The following is a 27,288-nucleotide window of genomic DNA, read 5'->3' as shown; positions in this document are numbered from 1 at the left end:
TGTAAAACAGCTTCACAGTGACTGGGCTTCTTGTGTGAGGACCTCTCTACTTGCTTGCCCCCCTCCCTGCTCTGTAACGGCAGGCTGGACTGCAGTCACAGTGAAGGTGAGTCTGCCACATATTGTGGTGAGGTGGACAAACAATCCAAATTAAAAAGCAGTCACCAGCAACTAATATCTAAAATTCAGAATTATAATTAAAACATTATCAATGAACGAATGTTTCTATGAGAAATAATGCTGTTGTCTATACAGGCCAAATGCCCAGCAGTCTCTCACAAAACTTGATATTCAAGTGTCCCAACCAGAAGACTTGGACATACGTGGACAAGGTGTGTGACACAAGAAACGACTGTGGGGATTGTTCAGATGAATCAGGTAAAGATGAAAATATGTAATTAAGGTTTTAATGGGTTCTTGGAGTTGCTACCCTTACATTTCAGCCACATAAATTAACTCATGCTCAGAAACCTTCCTAAGGATATTTACATTCACAGTTAAGCAATTCTATCACTTCCAATAGTTTGCATATTTAAGGTAGGTGAGTTCTCTAGCTAAGAAGCAAATAAAGCCAGATTTGCAAAGATTAACAAAGATTAAGATTAACCTTGACGGACAATTCTTGTCTGTTACCAAAATTGTTTGATTTCTTTGGAAATTTTAGTAAAGATCAAAGAAAAGTCTGTTGAATGCTTTGACTTTCAAAGATTTTTTTGTTGTTGTTGTTTATTTAACCTTTTGCCCTTCCTCCTCCACTCTCCTCTCTGCCTTCCACAGTGTTCTCTATGGTGGTTTAACACTGTGCAGCACCCCTGATCACTTTACAGTCTGGTAAACTGGATTATTCTAAAACCACGGTGGTAGATACGCTTCCAATACCACATGGCCCCAATCAGCAATGTAAAAGACTCATCGGAAATAAAGTACACTAAATAGATCATATCCTGCCTTTTGTCTAGTCCTCATGGAAGGCAGAAATAGAAATGCTTCCTAGGAGTTGCATGTTATCTAACAATGTGTTGACAACAAAAGACTAGAAGTATAAACAGATCTTTCTTGCTAGCTGCCAATTACCAAATACTGATTCTCTTCCTTGCTTATTGAACGTATAAACTCATATGGACCTTTCCTTGTTTACGTAGTGTGTCAGTATGTTTATTCTCAGGCTGATAGAGAGAAATAGTACTCTTCTTGGTTTTTCAGAGTACAAATTCTTTCACCCAAATATGTAGAATCTTTAATAAACATCTGCAATATTCCTCTTGGACAGTCTTCCCTAATATTTTAAAAATCCAAATGGCCATTTTTTTCCAATAGTATCTTTTCCAGTTCACCTTGACATTTTAACAGTTATGGTTTTAAAAATAAATAAAATTGTCTAGTTTCACAGTGCCCAAAGTGTTCAGGCTACAGATGTGATACTGTTTTCTTTGCCGACTGTGCCTGCATTCCCAGAACTCGCTGCAAAGATGGCAGTCAAGACTGTGCTGATTGGAGTCATGAAAATTTATGTGAATAGAAGACTTTTCTAACTATTGTTTTGGAAAGGCTAAAAACTGTTATTAGTCCCCTTAAGATTTCTCTCCCCACAGCATATGTATCTTAAAGGGGTGGGGTGGGGAGAGCTACCAAAGCACAAATCCAGTGTTATGGAACAGAGAAAAAAATGATTGGTAGAAATCAACCGAAGCACAAATCCAGTGTTATGGAATAGAGAAAAAAATGATTGGTAGAAATCAGACCCAACCGTCAGTGACCTTTGACCCATATTTTTAAAAACTTGTTTCCAAATTTTAGAATGTAGCTTTCTGCCCTTACAACACAGGGTTATAATGGGGATGACACAAGTGTACTCTAGGTCGGTTAGTTCAACAAATAAAGAGTATTAATCCTAAGAATCCTCAGTTCATAATCAATGTCTATCTCTTCATTAGTGTAACCCTGGTTCAGATCCAGCTGAAAGTAAGTTTGGCTCAGGGCTAGTCTTAAAAGCAGTGGACAACAGCCAGCAAACTGGGACAACAGCCAAAAGATCAACCAGACTAGAATCATCTGCCCTGCCAGCCTGCCAGGACCTGAAATTCTTTCCAATAGGTACTGAGGTCAAAAGAGCAGACCTGGGTTTGAATCTCGCTCTACCACTTAAGGGGTATGTTTTAAGGGTTTCCTTATCCGAATAATGTGGCTCTTTGGGGGAGATTGTTATGAGTTATACAGTGCTTAACATAATAGCCACAGGAATTGTGGGCAATTTAAGAAAAATTATAAGGATATGGTAGATTGTATTATTGTTTTAAAAAAAATCTGCTATCTTGCTCTGGGGGAGGATTATACTTCCCCAATCCTCATGGCCATCAGACTTGACTACGTATGTGACTTGCTCTGGCTGCCGAAATTTAATGATGTGTATCACTTCCCAACGTCTAAGTCTGAAGAGCCAGCTGATTGTTTGCCATCTCTTTTCCTTGCCCTGAGACTGGAAATGTTCTGATTAGAGGCTGTTCTTGAAGTAAAGTGGAGCCCAGCCACAGGCAAACCACAAACATCAAGCCTGACGAACAAATCTTTGTAGCAACTAAAGTTTCTAGTCATTTCTAACTGTAGCATAACCCTGCCTATCTTGATACTGAAAATGTTACAAGAAAAACCTTTCTTACCTGTCTATAGCCACCAACACACACCACCAGATCCTTTAAATAATGGACCAAAGAAATAACATTTTTAGAGGTTGTTGGGAGAAAAAAGTCTCTAAGCGCAGGCAAAACAGTACTAACCTTAGCCAGCATCTGCTACAAGCAGCAAGTGGCCTAGAAATCTATTGCACTTCTCTATTTAGTCCCTTTCCTATACAGATCTAAGGCAAATAACTATAAGGATATTCAGACAGCGGCCATCTTCACATGCTCAAATCAGCCTCTGTCACTGCAAACTCTTGGGATGAGTTGAGAAAATCTCTAATTGTGCTGCTCAAAGGAAGCATCACCAGTGGAAATGCACTAGCATCACCTGGGAGCTTATTAGATATGTAAATCCTCAGGCTCTACTCCAAGACTTCCAAACCCTCTGCCCTCCAGGTAAGCCACTCCACTTGCCTTGGCCAATTATATACAAGAAGTGATACTTGTATCACTTTAAGAGCCAGCACGTGACCCACCATCTTCTCACTCTGCCAGGAAACTGAGTGTCCCAAATAGAGGTTGCTCCATCAGTCTGGGACCTGGAGTGAGTATGTAGCACAGCACAACCTAACCCACAGTAGTCTGGAGACATGTACTTGTTTCCTAATTTTGTAAACCACTGAGACTTAGTCCTGCTTACTGTAGCAGTATACCTTAACAGAACTGATACACATCCTTTGAAGAAAATACAATGTTAAGATGTGCAAATATTTTTTGCACAGCATCTCATTTTTGAGTTAATAGTTGACTTTTAGATATAGCTGTATAGTACCTTCAAAAGGTACTTTCCAATTAGAATGAAAATTTAAAATGAATTCTTATTATTGTAAGCAGAAACTAAGGCATTATGACTGCTAATACAATTTTTTAAAAGTAGCCCTATATTGAGGGAATTTTCTGGGGTAATGGAACTGTTCAGTATTCTATGGTGGCAGTCATATTATGTGTTAAAATTCTTACAACTGTATACATGCATGTCAATATTACTGTTAACTTAAAAAGTAACAAAAACAACTTTAAAGAAAAAAGTAGTCCTATTCATTTAAAGTGTTATCACTTAAGGAAGATACGGTGACATTCCTAACACAAACACTACTTTTTTTCAGGTATCTTAGAAAATACACTACATAGAATGGAGTTAAGAGATTAACTACTTTAACTTTTTTGATGTAACCTCGGTTATATCTACAAAATGGAGCTACTAGTCCCTACTTCATAGATTGAGAATTAAATGAGAGAAAATTAAGTGTTATAATACATATAAGGCACTCAGTATATGTTTACAATATAGACAATATTAAGAGAAAAATACTCCTTGCTTACCCACGAAGGAATATGCTAGTCTCATAATTACACCCATCACAAACCATGGAAGCCCTGAGGCCTGCTGGAGAAAAAAGTTTTCAGACATAAGAACTTTAAACCACCTTTGATACTTACACTGTCATTTTAAATCTTTAATCAGATTCCATCCATGGTTATCAGTCCTATTACATGCCATGATTAGCTTTCTATAAACAATTTTGCTTTCTGTGTACAAATCAGTATCAATGAAATAAAATATAAAACCGTATACTAAGCAAAGAACTTTATTAATCTTTGTTTCAAACTTTATTCCCAGGCTTCCTCAGCTTAATTAGCTGCAAAGAATGAATTGTATATAAGCAAAAACTGAAAAGAGCTGCAGTGTCCAGGGGCTTGGGCTTAAAAATATTAGAGATCTAGATTTTATCAGATCCATAAACAAAATTTTAAAAAGCAGTCATAATATAAAATAGCAGCTCCCAGTAACTTCAAGATTTATCTTCTTCAGAAGCTGACTCAATTCAGTTTGCTTCATTCTTGGAAGCCTCATCAAAATTCTCCACAAGATCTAGGAAAAGGAAAAAAAAAGTAAAAACTCAGAAAAAAAAGCCAAGTCTACAAAAATAATCAGCAGGTCTTAAAAAGAAGATAGGGAAATGCTCTCAAAATATATCCTACAGTTAAATTAGGATATAAATTTAGACACCTGTTTTTATTTCCAATGAGACCACTACTCAATTTGGCATATTTTGAAGTGTATATTTTGGCATATAATTAATACAAGGGAAAGAGGGAAATTATTAACTTGCCGATGACATAAATATTATGCTTAAAGAATATGTATATGCCCTACCCATTCCTGCCCCACTCCAAGAATTAGTTAAGTAATATTAGTTATGTGGGGGACAGAATCAAAGAATACCATGACACACAATTTGAAGTTTTCCTGGATTCCTGAGGATACCTGTCTATGCAATGAGGAAATATTTCTGAGTCTAGGGAGTCTACTGCCCAATATCTGTTTTACAACAAAATAAATTATCCAATAACAGCTAGGATAGCAAAATGCCTCATGATTGCCAAAGGAGTTTTTCTGCTGATTTCAGAATGATTATATAGAAGATTTTTCTACAACTTCTCCATGCCTTCTCATACATTTATGGATCTCAAAGTAGGAAACAAGGGTCATTTGTGATCTGCAAGTACCTACTATATTTAGGTTATTACATACATATCTATTTACACAATATTTAAGGTTAGATACCTTTTTGGGATCCCAAACAGAGAAAAACCAAGCCTACAAACCTAACTCCCAGGTGAGTAACACTGCATTATTTTTCTCATTCTCCCTTTGCCCCACTTTACCCTATTTCACATACCTCCCCAACCCCTGGCCTAGGGTAATCTTTCCTATAGTACAAAGATTCTTCGTTCTCCCTTGCTAAGATTCTCTAGTTTAACCACAAGTGAAAGTTCCTACCTGGAACTTCATCATCATCATCCTCTCCAGTAGCAAGTGGTGCTTTTCCATCCACAGCTGTGAAAGGAAATGTAAATGTTCAATGAACACTAACCAAAACAACAGACGAATGGTCAAGTGTTGTTACAACTTATGTTTATGGTGACATTTGGGATTTCTCTTACAGTACTAGCAACAGCATGATAGTCTGATGTCTACAAATGAGCTAGAATACTAGTACCAGCCAACACACCAAATTCCAAACCCATTCTCCTTTCAATCCCTCTCACCTACAACAGGGTACAGGTAAACCTACATACCAAAAAACCTTTACTGAAGTGAAAATAAAATAATCAAAAAATTAAAAGTGCCTTTGACTGGTAAGCCTCCACTTTCCTTTTATTACACAAGAAAATGAACTACACTTGAGAGCTGAGACCTCACAGTACTAGCCCTGTACAATTTTCAGTGGAATCCTTCAAAAGCCTACCTCAGCTCTGAAAGCCTAAGACTTTCTAGAACCTCTTAGGTCTTTTGGCATGACAAAACAAACAAACAAAAAACACCAACACACACAAACTGATTAAAGCAGAGTGAGCAAACCCCAAGAAAAACATGGATGACTAAACAGCAGACCATATAATAAACCTGTCTCACTTCTACATTTCCATTCCTCAAAATTTTAATCAGAGAGCTTCAGCATAAAGTAGCTATACCCCCTGATATACACCTATTCAACCACACAATTTTCTGCCCCGAACAAAATCCTTATTACAGTATAATTAAAAACACCAGAATAGCAGGAGGCCAATTCTTAAAGACTATTGGTAATACCAACTGAATTTGTACAACTGAAGAAGTTTAATAATTTATAATATATTTAAATATATTTCAATTAACTGTCAGTTATTAAAAAAAACAGAAGCCCAAATTAACATTTTCGTCATTTCCAGCTAACAAAGGTAAAATTTTTAGTCTCTGATCCAAAACAGAAAGCTAGTAGAAAGCAAACATTCCACTTAATCAAGTGTAATGATCAAAGCATACTAGATAAATTATTTAACACACCAAGAACACCTGCTTAAAATCAGTATAAAAATTGGTATTTCTTAGAGGAAAGTCTGCATTTCCAAATTTAAAAATATTCATATCCACTGTGCACCCTAAATCTTAGAAATTTACTGACAAATCAGTAACCCTGGGCAAAACTGCTACTAGGAAACTCACATTGTTTGGGCAGAGCTTCAGCCAGTCTCCTTAAACTGGTCAGACTGTCTGCGCCAAGCTGGTTTAAGATGCTGGGTAGCATTTCTGTCAGCTGCTTTGTCTCAGCATGGCCTGTAATGGTGAAAGTGTTTGCTGCCAGAGATGCCTGAACTTTAGGGTTGTTAAAGTGGATCACTGTTCCTTGGTTTGTGAACATATTCACCTAAAAAGAAAAAAAAAAAAAATTGTTAAATTAGCAACACTCACCAAAATCCCTTTAAAACCAAACGCTGTATTAAGCAAAAGCTGAAGTCTACCTAAGTAACCTAGTATTTCACCATGATGCACAAGCAAAATTCTGCCTGAAATGGAAAGTGCAATCTAATCCCTTTTACACTTAGCAATCTCCCTGATATTAATAGAGTAGAAACATATTTTAGAGAGAGATGAAATTCTGTTGGCAGTAGAGTCAAAAAAATCATTTAACGCACGAACATTTAAGTTTTCAATCAAATCTTATTTTTGTAAAGAAATAAAATCTGACACTTACCTCTTCAATACCAGAGATATTGTTTACCCCTAACTTCTTTAAAGAGAACTGAAGTTTTTTGTCGTCTGCTGTGGCTGTTCTATGAACCACCTTCTTCTTTCTGCGAGCAGTTCCCTAAAGTGGGGAGAAAAGGAAAGAACACAGCATATGTTTATACCACAAGAGTCATTTTCAAATGGACAGTTTCTAATTCCTTTCTGACCTCTCAATCTGTGTAAGAAAATTACCATAACCACAAACTTTTATGCAGTGAGTAGGTATGTTAAGGCACCGATGGAAGCCAAAAGAGGAGAATGAAAGGAATTGTCTAAAAATCCTTCATAACTTCTAAGCTTCTAGTTTTGTCAGATATAAAGGAATGATCTTTTCAAAGTTCTACTTTTTACATTATCTGCTCTATAAGTGAGCATATGCCAACCTAAATTAAGCCTCATTTAGAAACTCCATATCCAGAACCATTAACCTTTTCAGTTTTTATATTAAAGAAAAATCAACATCCATTAATATTCACAGACAAGATACTATAAGACACAAATATGTCTATATATAGACTTCTACAGCATCCAAGAGTAAAATCTGAAGTAAAATCTATCTTAACCTAGCAGGTTCCACACGATCTGCCCTGCCCCTCTATGCCACTCTTGACACTCCATCTTCTATCACACATGTAAACTCATCTTCAGCCAAATAAACCTCTTTGCTGTTCCTTAAAAAGGCCAAACAGGAGCCTTTGCATATACTGTTCCCTTCTTCCCCTAACATCTGCATGGCTCCCTACCTCACTACAGATCTCCGTTCTTATGTCACCATATTGGAGTGGCCTTTCCCAACTACCCAATGAAAAACAGTAATTCCCACATTCATTTCCTATCTATCCAGGTTTATTTTTCTTCATAACACTTATAAGAGAGAAATACATTTTATTGTCTTCCCTCACTAGAACATAAGCTCCTCGAGGACTTCGATTCTGTTTATTGCGATAAACCTACTATTGAGTACGGTATCTGATTCATTGAAAGCACACATCTTGATGAATGAACAGAATACAGGCTTCAGGAAAACTTGTCTCTTGTACATATATGCCAAATCTCCAATCTCCCTCTTCTCAAAACTCTTTAATGACACTCTCATGGACTCTCTCATACAGACTAATCCGTTCATGCAGCACATAAGGCTCTTCATGGAAAGGCTATCACCTACTGACTTCACCTTCCCCCAACCTCCACACCAATTCCTATCCAACCTTTTAAAATCCTGCTAAAGCCATCATCTCTTCTGTGCCTTCCCTAAACTGCCATTAACACCCCCAAACCAAATCATTCCCATCTCTGTATTTTGAAAATGCTTCTGTTCCACTATGTATATTACACTGCGAAAAGAGGTTTTTGTTTTGTCTTGCTTTTTTTAAGATGCCTATCTCCCCTACTAGCATTAAAGTCCCCCTCTAAGGACTTTAAACTTCTTAAATTTTATACTCTCAGGATCCAGCAATAATAAAGGCTTAAACAAATCATCGTTTAACTGAAGAAAATATCAATAGCTACAAAAAATACTGGTTGCCAAACACCCCCAAAAACCTTTAAGAATAAAGATCATCTTGAAGCGATGTAGATACCTGGTTTCCAAAGAATCCTCCCTAAAAGACATTCCAAAGAACTACTATAAGATTCTAAAAACAAAACCAGCCCACATTCTATAGGTTTCATACACTTTACACTCAATTTTTACTGAAATAAAGGGCTTTCATAGCATTTACCTAAAAAGTACCTAACGCTTTCAGATTTCTCTAAGGCAACACTAACTCATCTAATTTCACATTCCACAGTAAGTAGGTTTCTTAAAACGTGAAGAAAATGTTTCCATATTACAATGACAGAAATAGTTCCTACATTAACTAAACAAAGTTTAATCCTACATCAGCCTTAAGAATCCTAGAAAACCCTGACCTTCCTTTACCCTAGAATGATATCACTCACAAGTTAAAGACTAATGATCAAAGTAACAACAAAAAGAAGGCACACAAGCACATTATTCAAATGACTCCTTGTGAAACCTGCACTAAGAGGAATGATGGTTAAAAATACCAATATAAGAGCACCCAAACACTGACCCACAAGGAATATGAGTTTTCCTGGCACCTGAAGGCCACACCTAGCTTATAACAATTGCTAAAAAGGACAAGAAACACCTACTGCTGTTAATGGGTAGGTGTAGATCTTGAAGACCAGCTTGGGGGCACGGGGGGGAATCAGGATACTTTCACTTCTGGCAAAATCCAGTAATTAACAGATATACATCTTATTACTTAAATCTAAGTGCAACTTTTGGCTATTTCGCAGTAGACTCTACTTAAAGGTAAATGCTTGAAGTGAGAAAACTAATAGATAATAAACTTGCAGCATGGAAGCTTTACAAGTTTTACCAAGTAAAGACACGCTCTGTTTCAACAAGCTACCACACCTTGTTAAATACTAGGAATGTGCTAACACAAGGTAAAATACAACTAGGTAGACCTCTGCTAGAGTGCACTTCTGACTTAAGTAAATTAGAGAACCTAAAACTTACCAAGTTCAAAAAAGAATCCCCTTGAAGGGGACCAACAGCCACCAGGAAAGATCAATTAACCAAAACCCGATCATTTAAAAACCCACCCGTCAATCACTCTCATTCCCTCAGTTTCAGTGTAATTACAAAGCAAAAATGGAATGGTATCTGCTTAGGTAATATTTCCAAATCCACAGTCATTGCTCTTAAATTAAAAAAATGTACCTATAAGAACTACATCTTCAAATATCCTAGAAAATACACAACTACCCTGGGTTGTATTTAGCTAAGAAAGGATTACAAAAGGTCTTAATTTACAAGAGGCATGAACTTCCAACTATTAAGTACCACAATTATCCACAACCATAAACTAAAGTTGAAAAGATGGGTGAAACTTAGATTGTTAGCTTAGTTATTAAAAAAATAAATAAAATAAAAATCAAGCACTGACTGTATACAACTTAGGTTATAAAGCCAATGACAAAACAAGTCAAGGGTATTAAGGGTCACGTGATGATCTAACCGAAATGACACATTTTCTTTCTAATTAAATTAGGAAACACTTCTGTTCTACTTAAAATACTGTAACACTGAAAACACCTACATAAAAGCAAAGTATGCAGTTTAAGTGCTCTCTTTATCTCTTCGCTTGCATGTTTTTCTTCTAATTTACAACCTACACGTCTCACTGATACACTACACAGTATACCTAATTTAATCCCTTGCCACTCCCTTCATAACGATTTGCAAGCTCTGTGAAATGCCCTCTAGAGACAAAGTGACAAGCCAATCCTATTAAAAATGCAAAGGAGAAAAAAACCTAAACCATAAAACTTCAAAAAAAAAACACCCCAAAACCCAAAACCCCCAACGCTAGTAAAACTTACTTTCCCACCAATGCGCACTTGTGCCTGCAGTTTGGCGAGTTTCTCCTGGTTCATGATAGTTTCTTTCATCTAGAAAAACAGGAAACCCTCAGCGAGGAAAGATCTAGTTCACTCTAGCATTCCACGCTCGTTATTTCCCAGGACACCAGCGGAATAAACGTCCTACACAGGCCGAGGCCTGGATCCCGAACCACCCCGCCAAGCTCCCGAACTTCAGTTCCGAGGGAGCCCAAAGAGCACCCGCTTTCCTACCCCTCCCCCGCTCTTTAACGGCCCAGAAGAAGGGCTCTAACCCACAGCTGGTCAGCGCCTCCCACCCCCCCGGCCCCGGCCTGGCCTCGCCTCGGCCTAGCCAGGGCCTGCCCGGCCCGGCCACTTTCCGCAAGCCTCGCGGTACCTGAGGCTCCTGTCCTCGGGTTCCGCCGCGAGGTGGAGGAAGAGACGGCGTCGCCTCGCCCCCAGGGCAGCCGCCCCTGGCCCGACCTCGACCCCGAGAGTCAGCCTGAGTGGGTGCGCCTGTCCGTCGCATCGCCTTCCTCTCCTCAGCCCTGTCCCTCCCTGTCTCGCTCCTTCCGGGCACTTCCCGCCCCCGTTCCCGTCCTCCTCCCACGCCGGCGTCCAGAGCCTTTTTGTACCTTGTTGGAGCGGAAATGGGGCCGCGCGGGGGACTAGGGTTGGCGCTCAGGGGGGTCTCGGGCAGACCAGCTGAGATAAGGCGCACACACGCGGGGACGCAAGATGGCAGCTAGAGGGAGGCCGGAAGTGACGCAACGCCACTTCCTCGGAAAGTCAGGAAACGGACTTCGCCGCGAGCTCAGCGGCTGGCTGCGCATGCGCGGCCTCCGGTCGCCGCGTTTGTGAAGGTACCCTGTGACCGTCCTCTCGTGGTCCAGCGCCGGCCGGGTGGAGACTGAACGAAAGACTGGGCTGGAAGCACCGCGAGTGACCCTGGGAAAGGCTGTGGAAGGGTCAGAGAGCACGGTTCTTTGCACAGTTAGGGTTGAGTAAGTCGGTCCTGTCTCAGGGCCCCAATCCCCAAGTTCTTCATCCTCAGAAGAAAGGGCCTGTTCACGTTTGCGGAAACGATCGGGGAGCCTAGAGTGTGCTCACCCCTCCATTCGCTGGGAGGTGTAGATTGTAGCGATCATCCGAATGTTTTCGAATTTCCCCTTTGGCCCGAATGAGCCTTTACCAAGACGTTTTGTAAAAAACGAAGCTAATTTAGCTTTCACAGATTAGGTGGTTTGGTTGGTTGCGGGACCATGCTTCAGAATTTCTGTGGAGCGTGTTCAGAATGCAGACCTGAGCCCCACCTCTCAGCGATTCAGTCTGACTGGGGATGGGACCAGGTAGTCTGCATTTTAGCAGGTGGCTAACCACCTTAGACCCGTGACCGTGATTACCTTATTTCTTTTGTGTCTTAGACAAAAAGTTGACTCCTTGATACCAGTTGGTATGGATTTGACGGTTAGCGATTCACAGTTGAAGAAACTTTACCTCTCTTAGCTGAGTAATTCAATCAAAGGAGAATTTGTGTCCGGTGTGTTTGGGGAGGCTAAACTGGTGTGAGTTAAAATTTTCTAAACACTAGGACAAGCTTTAAGACAATCTTAAAACAACCGATATTAAAATTGGCAATTTAAATCAGAATGCTTCCTGATCAGCCTTTTTGTGGTCTTAGCTCTGAAAAGCGTTTGCATATTAAAAAGTGAGTCGGAAATCTAAGTTAGAGAAAATACAGTTTACATAAAGCAAGAAAACTTGTCTAGGTGCAGATTTCTCCCCAGTTAAGATTAATGTTTTTGTTTTTGAATACTTATCTAATGTGAATTTGTTAGGATTGTGACCTCTTTAGGAAAATAACTGATGAGGACCGCTGTGTTGCTTTTTAGGATACTTGTAACAGTTGATATTTTCTCAAAAAACAGTGTTGCTTCTATTATTAAATATGAGTCAAGTTTATTACAGAAAAAGGAGTTTGTACTATCAGGCTCTGGGGGTCACTGTCTTAACAATAAGGGTCAAAATGACTGTGCTGTAGGAATATTACAAAATATATAGAAATCCCCCTCTTTTTGAAAGTATATCTTTGTTCAGGAACAGTTTTCCCCCCTTCCTCCATGTTATACTGATGGCATTTGAAACTTCCTAGTCATGTGAGGTTTTCTGAGTATTTGCATAAACACAGGTTTCTACTTAAGTAACCGGCCACCTGATTTTCTTCACCTGTTTTCAGGAAATGTTCCAGATTTTAACTTTCCTTTGGTTTCCACTTTACTCTTGTTCTTTTGTAATTTTTAAAACTTTCATGTGTTGAAATCATGAAAGATTCCCTAATAGTAAGAAAAGAAAATTTTGATTCTGACTCCTGGTTATTCTGTGAGTGGTCAGGAAATTCTGATTCTGCTAATATTTACATACCAGTCTTTTAAAAGAAATAACTGAAGGGATTCCTCCCCCACCCCCTGAGAAAATAGCTACTAAGTTGCCATCTTAGCTCAGTGATGGCAAAAGAGTAACTCACATTACCACTTCCTATGTGCTCCCAATGTCTATGACAAATATTGTTAGCTGGCTCCCACACTTTACTACTGAGCTTGAACAAACCTAAGGATCATTTACTCAGCACTCAACCTGGCCTTTGTCAGTAGAGCGAGTAGGCAAGACAGGGGAAATGTGCAGTCCTCCTTGGTTTATGGTTTATGGTTTATGGTCTAATTAACGTCTATGAATTGTTTTCACCTCTCAGTTGGACTTGAGTCTGCTTCAGTAAGAGCTAAAATATTTATTTTATATTATGTTTATTTCTTAAGAGCCCCATTCTGACCCACAAGAGGTACTGGAGATCACTGAGTATAAATGTTCCTGTGCTTTTAGTTGCTTCATTTTCTGGCCCCTTGACTGATAGCCACAATGGATTTTTTTTTTTTTCTTTTAAGTTTCTAAACCTTCTTAAATTCTTCTTCTAGCATCCCCACCTTTATAAAGTTAACATCGATACCTCATCTAGCTCTTAGTTTAAGTGTCTCAGGAAAGCTTTCTCTGACATCGCCAACACCATTAAGTTACATCCATCATACTCATTTTTTTTTTTTAAGGAATGAGCTATTTTTTTAATAAATTTTATTTTACTATAAATTTATTTATTTATTTATTTTTGGCTGTGTTAGATCTTCATTGCTGCACGCGTGCTTTCTGTAGTTGCAGTGAGCAGGGGCTACTCTTTGTTGTGGTGCAGGGGCTTCTCATTGCGGTGGCTTCTCTTGTTGCAGAGCACAGTCTGTAGGCGCGCAGACTTCAGTAGTTGTGGCACGCGGGCTCAGTAGTTGTGGCTCCTGGGCTCTATAAAGCAGGCTCAGTAGCTGTGGCGCACGGGCTTAGTTGTTCCGCAGCATGTGGGATCTCCCTGGACCAGGGCTCAAACCCATGTCCCCTTCATTGGTAGGCAGATTCTTAACCACTGCGCCACTTGGGAAGTCCCCATCATACTTATTTTGGTTCTGGTATTTTATTAAATGCAAAAGGAGAGGTTGATAATTTTGTTGAGTTGATGGAGAATTGAGAATTGTTGAACTAGGAGTCTTAATAACAATTTTCCACTGGGTTAATATTGAGTGTTGGCTCCTTGTTTGTTGAATCCTCACAGAAATCTTATGAGATAGGTACTTTCCATATTAGTGGTGAGGGAACTGAGGCTTAGAGAGTTAAAGGTGTGAAAATAGACACACGCAATCTCATCTTCCCTCCACCAAGTCTATCCATCTATATGCATCTGAACCTATAGATATTGCCTTCCCTCCTGTTACACATGAAAGAAATAGTCTCTCTACTTGTTTATTTCATTCAGGACCTTGGTTCTTCTGTTATTGTTTCCCTCCTATATCTGTTTTCCCCTTTTCAACTAGATCATTCTGCCAGTGCACTGAATATGCCTTAGTATCAGGTATCTTAAAAGAGAGCAAAACAAAAAAATTTTGACTTCTGTTCCCGTCCAGCCACTACTTAATTTTTGCACTCCTCTTTACAGCAAAATTTCTCCCCAAATTGTCTAAACCTCCATCTTGGCAAATCCAAAGACAAATTCTTAGTTCTCATTTTAGGCAGTATTTGACATACTTGGCCCTTCCACATTTTTGAAACATTTTCTTCTCTAAGCTTCCAGAATATCTCACCTCCTGGTTTCCTTTTACTTTACTGACATCTCTTCAGTCTACTGTGCTTTATCTTCTTCCTCCAACTTCTAAATATTAGAGATGCTCACATCTTAGTCCTATGTTCTTTTCTATCTGTACTCTCCCTAAATGGTTTCATCCAATCCCATGACTGTAAACATTATCTTCATTTTGATAAGTCCCAAAATTATAATTCCAACTTTTTGAACATCAGACTGAATATTCTTTTTACATTATTATAGAAAACTTCATGTACATAAAAATAAAAATAATATAATGAACCTCCATAGGTTCATCACCCAAGCATCAACAATTATTAATATGTAGACTCATTATTCTTAATATGGTAGGGTGATTATTTTTCATTTTTGATGTTGACATATTTGCAGACCTTTGTTCCATATATACTTTAGATTTTGTTCAATTATTTAAAATTTTTTAATTGGGATTGATTGTGTAGATTAATTTGGGAAGCTTATTTATCTTTACTCATTATTGTATGAGTCTGCGTTCAGTTGCAGGAAATAGATCCAGCTATTTTAAATATATAAGGATTTAATATGGGGAATTGGTGTTCAGAAAATTGTTTAAAGGGCTGGAGGAGTGGGCTGTCAGAAATGAGTCCCAGGATAATACTGCCAAACTGGGCAGTTAAGGGAGCTACTACCACTGTCTCCACCCATCAGGATGATGGAGAATCAAGACCCCACAATTGGAGTTATTGATGTTAAGAACACACTACGGTAGCTACAATTCAAGAATAAACAAGTACTCAAAGCAAATGACTGCTTTAGAAAGCTGTTGCCAAAAAAAAAAAAAAAGAAAAGAAAGTTGTTGCAGAAAATAGTTAACATTATCTTCATCTCCGTGATGCCTACCAACCAAAAAACAAAGTAGCAGGAAGAAGGCTTTTGCCTTACTTCTACCTTCCAAATTTTACTTAAATGTACCTATCTAATTGGCAGAAATCATTTACCTCTAGAACCCTAACTGCATGTCTGGAAATGTATTGATAGTATTTAACTTTTAAAGATTTATAGGATAAGGAAGCAAGCTTGAAAGAAGTTTGAATGAATGCTGAATCTTCACATTCATGAATGCAGTGCAAAATATTTTTCAAATATTTTATATATTTCAATAGAGAAAACCTTCTGAAGATCTTGTACATTCTTTGTTAGCTGGATTCCCAGATATATTATAGTCTTTATTTTTTTTAATCTCTCCTATCTTAGATATTGCAAATATCTTCTCCTGGTCTGTTAAATTTGTCTGTAGTACCCTGGTTGAACAAAATCATTAATTTTTGACCCCAAGGTGATCAGCCATCAAGTTACAGAAAATATGAGCTACAGAAAAAACATGTTAAATTATTCCACGGAAGGCAGTCAACAAAATTCAGGTTATAGGAAATGACAGGACAATTAATCTGGTATTTCAACAAATAAATTTTAAGGGGAAAAAAAAAATAAAAAAGGAGAAAGGGGCTTCTTTAGATAAAAATAGACCTAAGAGACATAGCCAAAAAAAAAGAAAGAAAGAAAAACCAGGCAGAACTAGAGTGCTTAGGGATGCACGCTTAGGTGATGAGAAGGAGATTGTCAGAAACATCAGGATAGTAGCTATTCTTGGGAGGAGAAGAAGGGTTGTAATTGGGAGGAGACACATGGAACGTTGCTAGGGTGGTGAGCAAGGGTCTCTCTATTCTGACCTGTTAGTGGTATGCAGTTTTCTGTATTTGCTATACTTAACAATAAAAGTTTTTTAAAAGGACATAACACAACATATATAATACAAAGTTATGTGCATATTTAAGGTCATATTTCAACACTAAAGTGGTGTGATGTAAAGAGAAATGTATATTTGGACTTTGTCCCAGGTTTCTGGGCCACAGCTCCTAACACCCTTGGAGTGTTAAAAGTGTCTTCTGCATGCTAATGAGATGACTAGTGTCATGCTGGGGCCCCTGAAGATAGCTTCAGGTTGGGTCAGGTTGCCACAAAAGATCAAGACAGGATTAAAGGGTTGAGGGTTGTAACTTTCAGTCCCATCCCTCCCCTCTCCTCACCCCTCCCCCCGCCCCCAAACCTCCAGGGAGGGGAGAGGGCATAGAGGTTGAGTTTAATCACCAATGGCCTGGCGATATTTTACTCAATCATGCGTATGTAATGAAACCTCTATAAAAACTCCTAAACAAGAGGGTTTGGAGAGCTTCCAGGCTGGTGAACACATCCAGGTGCTGGGAAGGTAACAGCTAAGAGAGAGCATAGAGACTCCAGAAATCCCCCTCCCGCATACCATGCCCTATGCATCTCTTACATTCGGCTGTTCCTGGGTAGTATCCTTTATAATAAACCAGCAGTCATAGGTAAAGTATTTTCCTGAGTTGTGTGAACCACTCTAGCAAATTTCTGAACTTGAGGAGGGGGTCATGGGAACCCCCGATTTACAGCCAGTTGGTCAGAAGTAAGGGTGGCCAAGGACTTGGGACTGGCATCTGAAGTGGGGGCAATTTTGTGGGACTGATCCCCTTTAACCAGTGGCATTTAATGCTAACTCCAGGTAGATAGTGTCTTCATCAAATTGAATTATTGGACACCCAGTTGGTATCCAGAGAATTGGAGAATTGGATATTGGTGTAAAAAAAAAAAACAAAACCAGCCACTCGAAACAGGTACCTTTTTAGGGGAGGAGAATAGGAGTGAAGATAAGGGAAGAAGAATACATGAGATGCCTGGCATGGATTGAAGATGACTATGCTAACAGTGGCTAATGTCTATATAGCTTTTACATTAGACATTATTCTTAGTGCTTTACGTATATTAATCCATTGGATCCTATGAAGTAGGTACTATTACTCCCATTTTACAGAAACAGAAAACTGAGACACAGAAAATGTTAAGTAATTTACCTAAGGCCACAGTGCCGTAAGTGGCAAGGGTGAAATATGAACACAGGCAGGCAGCTCCACAATCTGTGCCCATATCTATTATACTGTGCTACTGACTACTAGGGAATATGATTATCTCAGCTCTGTACCTGATACCCGACAAAAGTATATTCAACTGCTCACTCATTATCTCTACCTAGATGACTAACAGACTTCCCAAATATACCACATCTAAGCCAGAACAATATTTCCCATCCACCATTAAATCAACACTAAGAGTCAACTCTTTCCTTTTTTCCTATAACCTCCCATATCAAATCCATCAGCAAATGTTATAGGTCCTACCTCCAAAATATATCCCAACTTTGACCACAGACCATATTTACTGTTTCCAGCCTAATCCAAGCCACCATCACTCTCCTGGGCTACTACTATAACAGCCTCCCAACTTGCCTCCCTGTCCCCACTTTGCCACCTGCAGCCCATGCTCCACACAGCAGACAGTTTTTTTACAAAGCAGATATTATTCCCCTGCTTATAGCATTCTGATGGCTGCCCATTGCATTCAGAAGAAAATCTAGACTCTACTATGACCTTCAAAACCACACATAACCTGCCCTTAACTACTTCTCATATTTTATCTCCTGTTACTCTTCTCCTAGTTCTTAAAGCATCTTCCATATTTAGGCTACTCAGAGTACACAACAACAACAAAAAGTTTCCTTGACCTCCATTTTTATTTTGGAAAATAAAATAATAGGGTCAAAATATTAGGAATGATGAGTTTATCTCAGTCTCGGGGAAGTAGTCATGTAAAGTAACATTTGAACTGACCACTCCCCAACCTCAGTTGTCATCAACTTCCTTAGTCGTAAGTTTGAGGTAGTTTGTTATATAGTATTATTGTGGCACTAGTGGACAAATACAATGGCAACAATTAGTGCTATATGCTGTTGTGATATTGTGGTTTATAATAAATGTAAATTTGGTCTCAGTCCTCAATTCTGGCACAGAGCTCCTAAAACCCTTGGATTTTCCTAAGTGATAAGAGCAATTAGTGTGTCTTTTGATTTTCATAACAAACCCCTTTCAACCATACCTGAGTTTATGTTAATGAGATAACTTTTGCAAGAAGTTGGTTGGGGGGGGTGGGGGGTTATTGCCAGGGGAACCAACCTTGATTAGAGGGTTGTAATTTAGCCCCACCCTCTGAGGAGGAGAGGGGCTGGAGATTGAGTTCAGTCACCAGTGGCCGATGATTTAACCAATCATGGCTATGTAATAAAGCCTCTATAAAAAACCCAAGAGCAGAGTATGGAGAGCTTCGTGGTTGGTGAATACATGGAGGTGTGGGGAGAGTGGCACGCCCAGAGAGGGCATGGCTGCTCCACACCCCTTCCCACATACCTCGCCCTATGCATCCCTTCCCGCTGGCTGTTCCTGTTTGTATGTCCTTTTATACTAAACCGGTGATCTCGTAAGTAAATTATTCTCCTAAGTTCTGTGAGTTACTCTAGCAAATTAATCAAACCTGGTAGCCTCCAATCAATAGCCAGTAGCTCAGAAGAGCAGGTAACAACTTGGACTTGTGATTGGCATCTAAAAGGGGCGGGCAGTCTTGGAGGACTGAGCTCTTAACCTGTGGGATCTGACAGTAGTGTCAGAATTGAGTTACATTGTAGGACACCTGGTCATTGTCCGCTGAGAATTGAGGAATTGCTTGGTGGTGATGGAAAACACACACTGGAGCTGTCCATCCTGTTCCCTTACTATTAGCTCTCAGTGGACCTGTGACTGACTGTTCTCTTTGAGCATAATCAAAATAGTTTAACAAATTAAAATGGTATAGGGACTTCGCTGGTGGCGCACTGGTTGAGAATCCGCCTGCCAGTGCAGGGAACACGGGTTCGAGCCCTGGTCTGGGAAGATCACACATGCTGCGGAGCAGCTAAGCCTATGCACCACAACTACTGAGCCTGCGAGCCACAGCTACTGAGCCCGTGTGCCACAACTACTGAAGCCCGCATGCCTAGAGCCCGAGCTCTGCAACAAGAGAAGCCACCGCAATGAGAAACCCGGAGACCACAACGAAGAATAGACCCCACTCGCCGCAACTAGAGAAAGCCCGCGCACAGCAGTGAAGACCCAACAACGAAGACCCAATGCAGCCAAAAATTAATTAATTAAAAAATAAATAAAATAAAATGGTGTATATTCTGCAAAACATTAGAGTACTATACAATGAAGAATAACATATAGAAGATGCTTCCTTTTGTGTAAGAGAAGAGGAAAATAGGAATATGTATGTATGTTATTTTTGCAAAAAAGTAAACAGTGGAATAAGAAACCAGAAACTTACAAAAATATATATATATATATATATATATATATATATATGGTGTGAGCAGAAATAAAATGCAGAAGTGGAGGGGATAGGAATGGAAGCAAGACTTCTCAGAGGATACCTTTTCAGTTAGTTTTGACTTTTTTGAACTTTTTACATATTGAAAAATGTAATCAAAGTGAAAAGAAAAAAGCAAACCCTAAAATTGAAGACAAATGGAAACAAAGGACCCTAACTATATCAAATTGTGAAAGTTGCCATATAGAGAAAAAGAGTTACTTCAAATGGCTTTTGAACATGATATGAAGATTGTCCAATCTTAATGGAATAAATTTAAAGGAAAAAAGAAATGGAAAAATAAACGTCACTCAGTAGCCTTGCTAGTTGTAATATTGGTATTGTAAGCTAGAAAACGTTTTCTGTATATTATAAGATAAAGCCAATGAGTAAATTTTTTTATTTTTTAAATTTTATTGAAGTATAGTTGATTTACAATGTTGTGTTAATTTCTGCTGGACACCAAAGTGATTCAGTTATACATATATATAATCTTTTTCCTATTCTTTTCCATATGGTTTATCACAGGATATTGAATATAGTTCCCTGTGCTATAAGTAGGACCTTGTTGTTTATCCATTCTATATATAACAGTTTGCATCTGCTAATCCCAAACTCCCATCCAATGAGTAAATATTTTAATGTTTATAGAAACTGAGAATTTTGGTTTAAGAGAAATAGAATCATGAATGTCCCACCTACCACTTTAATACTGTAAAGTGTTAAAGTAATAAATAATGAATTATATTATTAAAATAATACTATTAAAATAATAAATTGTTTATTTTTTTAATTAAAAATTTTTTGAATTTTATTTTATTTAGTTTTTTATACAGTGGGTTCTTATTAGTCATCCATTTTATACACATCAGTGTATACATGTCAATCCCAATCTCCCAGTTCATCCCACCACCACCACCACCATCCCCGCTTTCCCCCCTTGGTGTCCATACGTTTGTTCTCTATATCTGTGTCTCAATTTCTGCCCTGCAAACCAGCTCATCTGTACCATTTTTCTAGGTTCCAGATATATACGTTAATATGCGATATTTGTTTTTCTCTTTCTGACTTACTTCACTCTGTATGACAGTCTCTAGATCCATCCACGTCTCAACAAATGACCCAATTACGTTCCTTTTTTTGGCTGAGTAATATTCCATTGTATATATGTACCACATCTTCTTTATCCATTCGTCTGTCGATGGGCATTTAGGTTGCTTCCATGTCCTGGCTATTGTAAATAGTGCTGCAATGAACATTGGGGTGCATGTGTCTTTTTGAATTATGGTTTTCTCTGGGTATATGCCCAGTAGTGGGATTGCTGGGTCTTATGGTAATTCTATTTTTAGTTTTTTAAGGAACCTCCATACTGTTCTCCATAGTGACTGTATCAATTTACATTCCCACCAACAGTGCAAGAGGGTTCCCTTTTCTCCACACCCTCTCCAGCATTTGTTGTTTGTAGATTTTCTGATGATGCCCATTCTAACTGGTGTGAGGTGATACCTCATTGTAGTTTTGATTTGCATTTCTCTAATACTTAGTGATGTTGAGCGGCTTTTCATGTGCTTCTTGGCCATCTGTATGTCTTCGTTGGAGAAATGTCTATTTAGGTCGTCTGCCCATTTTTGGATTGGGTTGTTTGTTTCTTTAATATTGAGCTGCATGAGCTGTTTATATATTTTGGAGATTAATCCTTTGTCCGTTGATTCGTTTGCAAATATTTTCTCCCATTCTGAGGGTTGTCTTTTCGTCTTGTTTGTAGTTTCCTTTGCTATGCAAAAGCTTTTAAGTTTCATTAGGTCCCATTTGTTTATTTTTGTTTTTATTTCCATTACTCTAGGAGGTGGATCAGAAAAGATCTTGCTGTGATTTATGTCAAAGAGTGTTCTTCCTATGTTTTCCTCTAAGAGTTTTATAGTGTCTGGTCTTACACTTAGGTCTCGAATCCGTTTTGAGTTTATTTTTGTGTATGGTGTTAGGGAGTGTTCTAATTTCATTCTTTTACATGTAGCTGTCCAGTTTTCCCAGCACCACTTACTGAAGAGACTGTCTTTTCTCCATTGTATATCCTTGCCTCCTCTGTCACAGAATAGTTGATCATAGGTGCGTGGGTTTATCTCTGGGCTTTCTATCCTGTTCCATTGATCTATACTTCTGTTTTTGTGCCAGTACCATATTGTCTTGATTACTATAGCTTTGTGGTATAGTCTGAAGTCAGGGAATCTGATTCCTCCAGCTCCATTTTTTTCCCCTCAAGACTGCTTTGGCTATTCGGCGTCTTTTGTATCTCCGTACAAATTTTAAGATGTTTTGTTTTAGTTCTGTAAAAAATGCCATTGGTAATTTGATAGGGATTGCATTGAATCTGTAGATTGCTTTGGGTAGTATAATCATTTTCACAATATTGATTCTTCCAATCTAAGAACATGGTATATCTCTCCATCTCTTTGTTTCGTCTTTTATTTCTTTCAACAGTGTCTTATAGTTTTCTGCATACAGGTCTTTCGTCTCCCTAGGTAGGTTTATTCCTAGGTATTTTATTCTTTTTGTTACAGTGGTAAATGGGAGTGTTTCCTTAATTTCTCTTTCAGATTTTTCATCATTAGTGTATAGGAATGCAAGAGATTTCTGTGCATTAATTTTGTATCCTGCAACTTTACCAAATTCATTGATTAGCTCTAGTAGTTTTCTGGTGGCATCTTTAGGGTTCTCTACGTATAGTATCATGTCATCTGCAAACAATGACAGTTTTACTTCTTCTTTTCCAATTTGTATTCCTTTTATTTCTTTTTCTTCTCTGATTGCTGTGGCTAGGACTTCCAAAACTATGTTGAATAATAGTGGCGAGAGTGGACATCCTTGTCTCATTCCTGATCTTAGAGGAAATGCTTTCAGTTTTTCACCATTGAGAATGATGTTTGCTGTGGGTTTGTCATATATGGCCTTTATTATGCTTAGGTAGGTTCCCTGTATGCCCACTTTCTGGAGAGTTTTTAACATAAATGGGTGTTGAATTTTGTCAGAAGCTTTTTCTGCATCTATTGAGGTGATCATATGGTTTTTCTTCTTCAGTTTGTTAATATGGTGTATCACATTGATTGATTTGCGTATATTGAAGAATCCTTGCATCCCTGGGATAAATCCCACTTGATCATGGTGTATGATCCTTTTAATGTGTTGTTGGATTCTGTTTGCTAGTATTTTGTTGAGGATTTTTGCATCTATATTCATGAGTGATATTGGTCTGTAACTTTCTTTTTTTGTGATATCTTCGTCTGGTTTTGGTATTAGGGTGATGGTGGCCTCATAGAATGAGTTTGGAATTGTTCCTTCCTCTGCAAATTTTGGAAGAATTTGAGGAGGATAGGTGTTAGCTCTTCTCTAAATGTTTGATAGAGTTCACCTGTGAAGCCATCTGGTCCTGGACTTTTGTTTGCTGGAAGATTTTTAATCACTGTTTCAATTTCATTACTTGTGATTGATCTGTTCATATTTTCTGTTTCTTCCTGGTTCAGTCTTGGAAGGTTATACCTTTCTAAGAATTTGTCCATTTCTTCCAGATTGTCCATTTTATTGGCATAGAGTTGCTTGTAGTAGTTTCTTAGGATGCTTTGTATTTCTGCAGTGTCCGTTGTAACTTCTCCTTTTTCATTTCTAATTTTATTGATTTGAGTCCTCTCCCTCTTTTTCTTGATGAGTCTGGCTAATGGCTTATCAGTTTTACTTATCTTCTCAAAGAACCAGCTTTTAGTTTTATTGATCTTTGCTGTTGTTTTCTTTGTTTCTATTTCATTTATTTCTGCTCTGATCTTTACGATTTCTTTCCTTCTGCTAACTTTGGGTTTTGTTTGTTCTTCTTTCTCTACTTCCTTTAGGTGTAAGGTTAGATTGTTTATTTGAGACTTTTCTTGTTTCTTGAGGTAGGCTTGTATAGCTATAAACTTCCCTCTTAGAACTGCTTTTGCTGCCTCCCATAGGTTTTGGATCGTCATGTTTTCATTATCATTTGTCTCTAGGTATTTTTTGATTTCCTCTTTGATTTCTTCAGTGATCTCTTGGTTATTTAGTAACGTATTGTTTAGCCTCCATGTGTTTGTGTTTTTTACGTTTTTTTCCCTGTAATTCATTTCTAATCTCATAGCATTGTGGTTGGAAAAGATGCTTGATATGATTTCAATTTTCTTAAATTACTGAGGCTTGATTTGTGATATTTTTAAAAATTGTATTTTAAATTTATTGTTTAAGTTATTTTTAAATTTATGGTTAGTACTTTTTTCTTCCTAAGAATTTTACTCACCCCATACTCTTCTTTGTTTCATGTAGTTTTTGCTTTCACAGTTAGCTCTATGACCCATCTCTAATTTTTGGTATGATGTAAGGTAGAGATCAAGGTTGGGGTTGAGTTTTTTTTGTCTGTTTGTTTTTTTCCTCACATGGATTCTAGAAAGACCCTTGGTAAAAGACCAGAAAGAAAAGTTTTGAATTGGACTCTGGGCCTAGCTCAGCAGAAACAAGTAGTTGAGGTCTCTCTGCATAAAGATTATATAACGTAAATTAGTAAAATAAAGTGGATCATTACACCTTAGAAGGTTCTCCTAAACCTGACACAGTGGTATTAAAATGGTAGGCGGAGCATTCATAATTCTTTTGGCTTTTCTAGATCCTCTCTCTCATAGGATTTTATTCTGATTCATTTGCAAAAATAAGATCATTAAATCAAAATCTAAAATAATGCCAAGGTCTAGCCTGTAGCACTGCTTTAGGAAAAAGAAAAAGCACCTATAGAATAATATATATATTTTATGCTATAAAATGTAACTCAGCTGGTAGAGAGTAATAGTTTTCAGTCTCCTGTAGTTTCACAGAATTCAAAATTTAAATGTTATACTCCCTCATTATTTCCTTTCAGCATACAGTCTGTTTTGAGCTGAGATCTGCTGAACACATGAAGAGAATGACATTTGCATTAAAATCTAGTTAAATTATAACCATGATCTGTGCTTTTAAGTATCATGGCTGATTTTCAGACTTGGTACTTCACTGTTGTTTCAAACAAATGAGGAGTAGGTGGGTATAAGTATTTACTCTACTAATGAAAATAGAACCATAGCTTCATATTTCCATTATAAGTAGTCTTTTCATGTACATTATAAAAACTGAATTGAAAACCTTCATGAAGAATGGTGAGTTATCCCATTTTTCACTTCTACTTCAGTCCTTGGATAAATAGATTGATCTCTCTGAACCTGTTTTCTCACCTGAAAATGTTCTCAATCTTTGGCATGTATCACATTCTCCAGGAGAGCTAATAAAGCATATAGAGTCCCAAGCCCACTGGAGCAGGAGGGGGCCGGAGTCTAGGTCTCTGTGTTTTTACCAAGTTTCCCCAGGTAATTCTGATTACACACCAAAATTTGAGAACTGTTGTCTTAGTATACTTCTGTGGATTCATTGATTGAGTCGTGCATTTATTTATTCGTTTATGCATGTGCATAGAAATAAACATGTACTGTGTCACTCAGTTACACAGAACCAAAGTCTCAGAGATGAAAGACCTAGCCCTGCCCTAAGGAAGTTCTCAGTTTAGTGGAGGAAACAGACTAATAAACTGCTAATCACAGTAGAGTGTTATGTGCTCTGAAACAGGCAGACAAGATGCTGAGGAAGCACATCACAGTTTGCCTAGAATTGCACACCAGGTAAGAGTTCTCTGCATCTTAGAGGGCTAGAGAAACCAACTGGGTGAGAATTAGAGGAGAGCAGTTTAAGCACAGAAGAATAAGGAGGCATAGATATTACAAGCAGTTTGAGAAGCTACTATTTTCCAAAGACTGGGACACATCACGCTTAATGTTCAGATTTTTAGGTGGTTCACGGTCAGGTAGGTCATTACTTAGTGGTAGAATTATACTCTCCAATTCTTTCCCACATTTTCTTTTGTAAAGAGAACATCTTTTTGTTTCTAGTATGAAACACCTTCGTAACATTTGCTAATCTGCTTTTAAAGGGTAGGCTTGAACGCAGAGCTTCAGCAGGCAGCAGCATCTAGGTAGATTAAACGACACATCTTCAGTTTCTAGCGATTGAAAATAAATAGCTATTTTTGTAGAGATACAGAGTTTTCTCTTTAAAATAATTTATTCAAGTAATTAAATTGATCTATTTTTAAAGTATTAAGTAACTAGTTCATTTGGTATTTGGGTGTGCCAGAAACTGTGAAGATGGTATATGAATGACTGAATTTTGAAGCCTTGCATGGAGATAAGTGGCAGGAGATAAGGCTTCAAAGACAAAAAAACAGTTATGAGGGACCCTGGAAGCAATGCTAAGGACTTTTAAGTTTTGCTATAAGGTGAGTGGAGGAATCCTGAAGAGTGTGAAATGGGAGAGTGTTAACCTTGGAAAGAGTGACAAAAAATAATGCCAAAATGAAGTGGAGAAGCTGGTGTGAGGTGGGGGTGGGTGGAGGGGATTCTCAAAGAGGTTTGGCTATAGACGATCCAAAGTTGTTCTTTATGGGCTTGGTCTCTTCATCACATCAATGGAGACTTCTGAAGTGGGTGAAGTAAATCGCTTTAAGAGCCTTCAGCCCCATTTAGCTGATAGCTGTAGCTTAGATATGAACAAAATAGCTAGTTTAGTAATATAAAGCATGATGGCTCTGCAGATTATTAGTTATGGGGTAATAGTCCATGCTAAAAAATTAATAAGAAATTTGGAATATAACAAAATTATAGCTTCTCTATGATAACAGGTAGTAAAAATATGTACCATTAAAACCAAAACCAAACCGAACAAACAAGCAAACCCTTCTTCCATGTAATTTGGGTGAAACACTTCATACAACTCTCCACTCCCCCCAAATCTGGATGCACAACTGCTGTCGAGTCATTATTCCCCCAGACAGATTGGGCCAGACGTAACTTCCAGCTCCTCTAAAACAGTGACCAAACTTGGTCATAGAGCCAGATGCCAGACACCTGTCTTCTATCAACTAGGATCAAAATGAAGCCCTACCCACTAGATGACTTGACATATAAGATGTAACCTAAACAAAAATTGCCCTGTTGCCTGTTTAGCAAAATCTCAATTATGAGACTTCCTTCCCACCTTCTCAACAGCTGTTGAAGATACAGGCACTTGCAATATGGTCATATGGTCATATGGCCTTTTGTTCTTTTGTCTTTTTTTTTCTT

At 38.2% G+C, this 27,288-nt stretch overlaps 1 protein-coding gene across 2 annotated transcripts; it reads right to left on the bottom strand.

Annotated features, from left to right (window-relative positions):
• Positions 1-4,251: 4,251 nt before the first annotated feature.
• On the bottom strand, positions 4,252-11,399 carry BTF3 (basic transcription factor 3). 2 transcript variants are annotated; one of them, XM_036848657.1, is made up of 6 exons: positions 11,265-11,399; positions 10,630-10,698; positions 7,199-7,312; positions 6,670-6,871; positions 5,464-5,520; positions 4,252-4,551 (listed from the first exon to the last, which is right to left on the bottom strand). In XM_036848657.1, the coding sequence occupies exons 2-6, from the start codon at positions 10,696-10,698 to the stop codon at positions 4,505-4,507; spliced, it is 489 nt and encodes a 162-aa protein (XP_036704552.1). In that variant the 5' UTR covers positions 11,265-11,399; the 3' UTR covers positions 4,252-4,504. The 2 variants fall into 2 exon arrangements, with proteins under 2 accessions (XP_036704552.1, XP_036704551.1); XM_036848656.1 differs by having other exon boundaries at positions 11,027-11,398.
• Positions 11,400-27,288: the final 15,889 nt, after the last annotated feature.

Source organism: Balaenoptera musculus, chromosome 3 (genome assembly GCF_009873245.2).
Source record: "Balaenoptera musculus isolate JJ_BM4_2016_0621 chromosome 3, mBalMus1.pri.v3, whole genome shotgun sequence".
Classification (NCBI taxonomy): Eukaryota; Metazoa; Chordata; class Mammalia; order Artiodactyla; family Balaenopteridae; genus Balaenoptera; species Balaenoptera musculus.
This window is presented reverse-complemented; position numbering and strand designations above follow the sequence as displayed.

Coding starts and splice junctions, on each gene's coding strand:
- BTF3 (XM_036848656.1), bottom strand. CDS start 11,158: ATGCGACGGACAGGCGCACCCACTCAGGCTGACTCTCGGGGTCGAGGT. Junction 7,313..10,629: donor AAGTGCGCATTGGTGGGAAA/GTAAGTTTTACT, acceptor TCCCCACTTTAG/GGAACTGCTCGCAGAAAGAA. Junction 4,552..5,463: donor TGATGATGATGAAGTTCCAG/GTAGGAACTTTC, acceptor TCCTTTTCCTAG/ATCTTGTGGAGAATTTTGAT.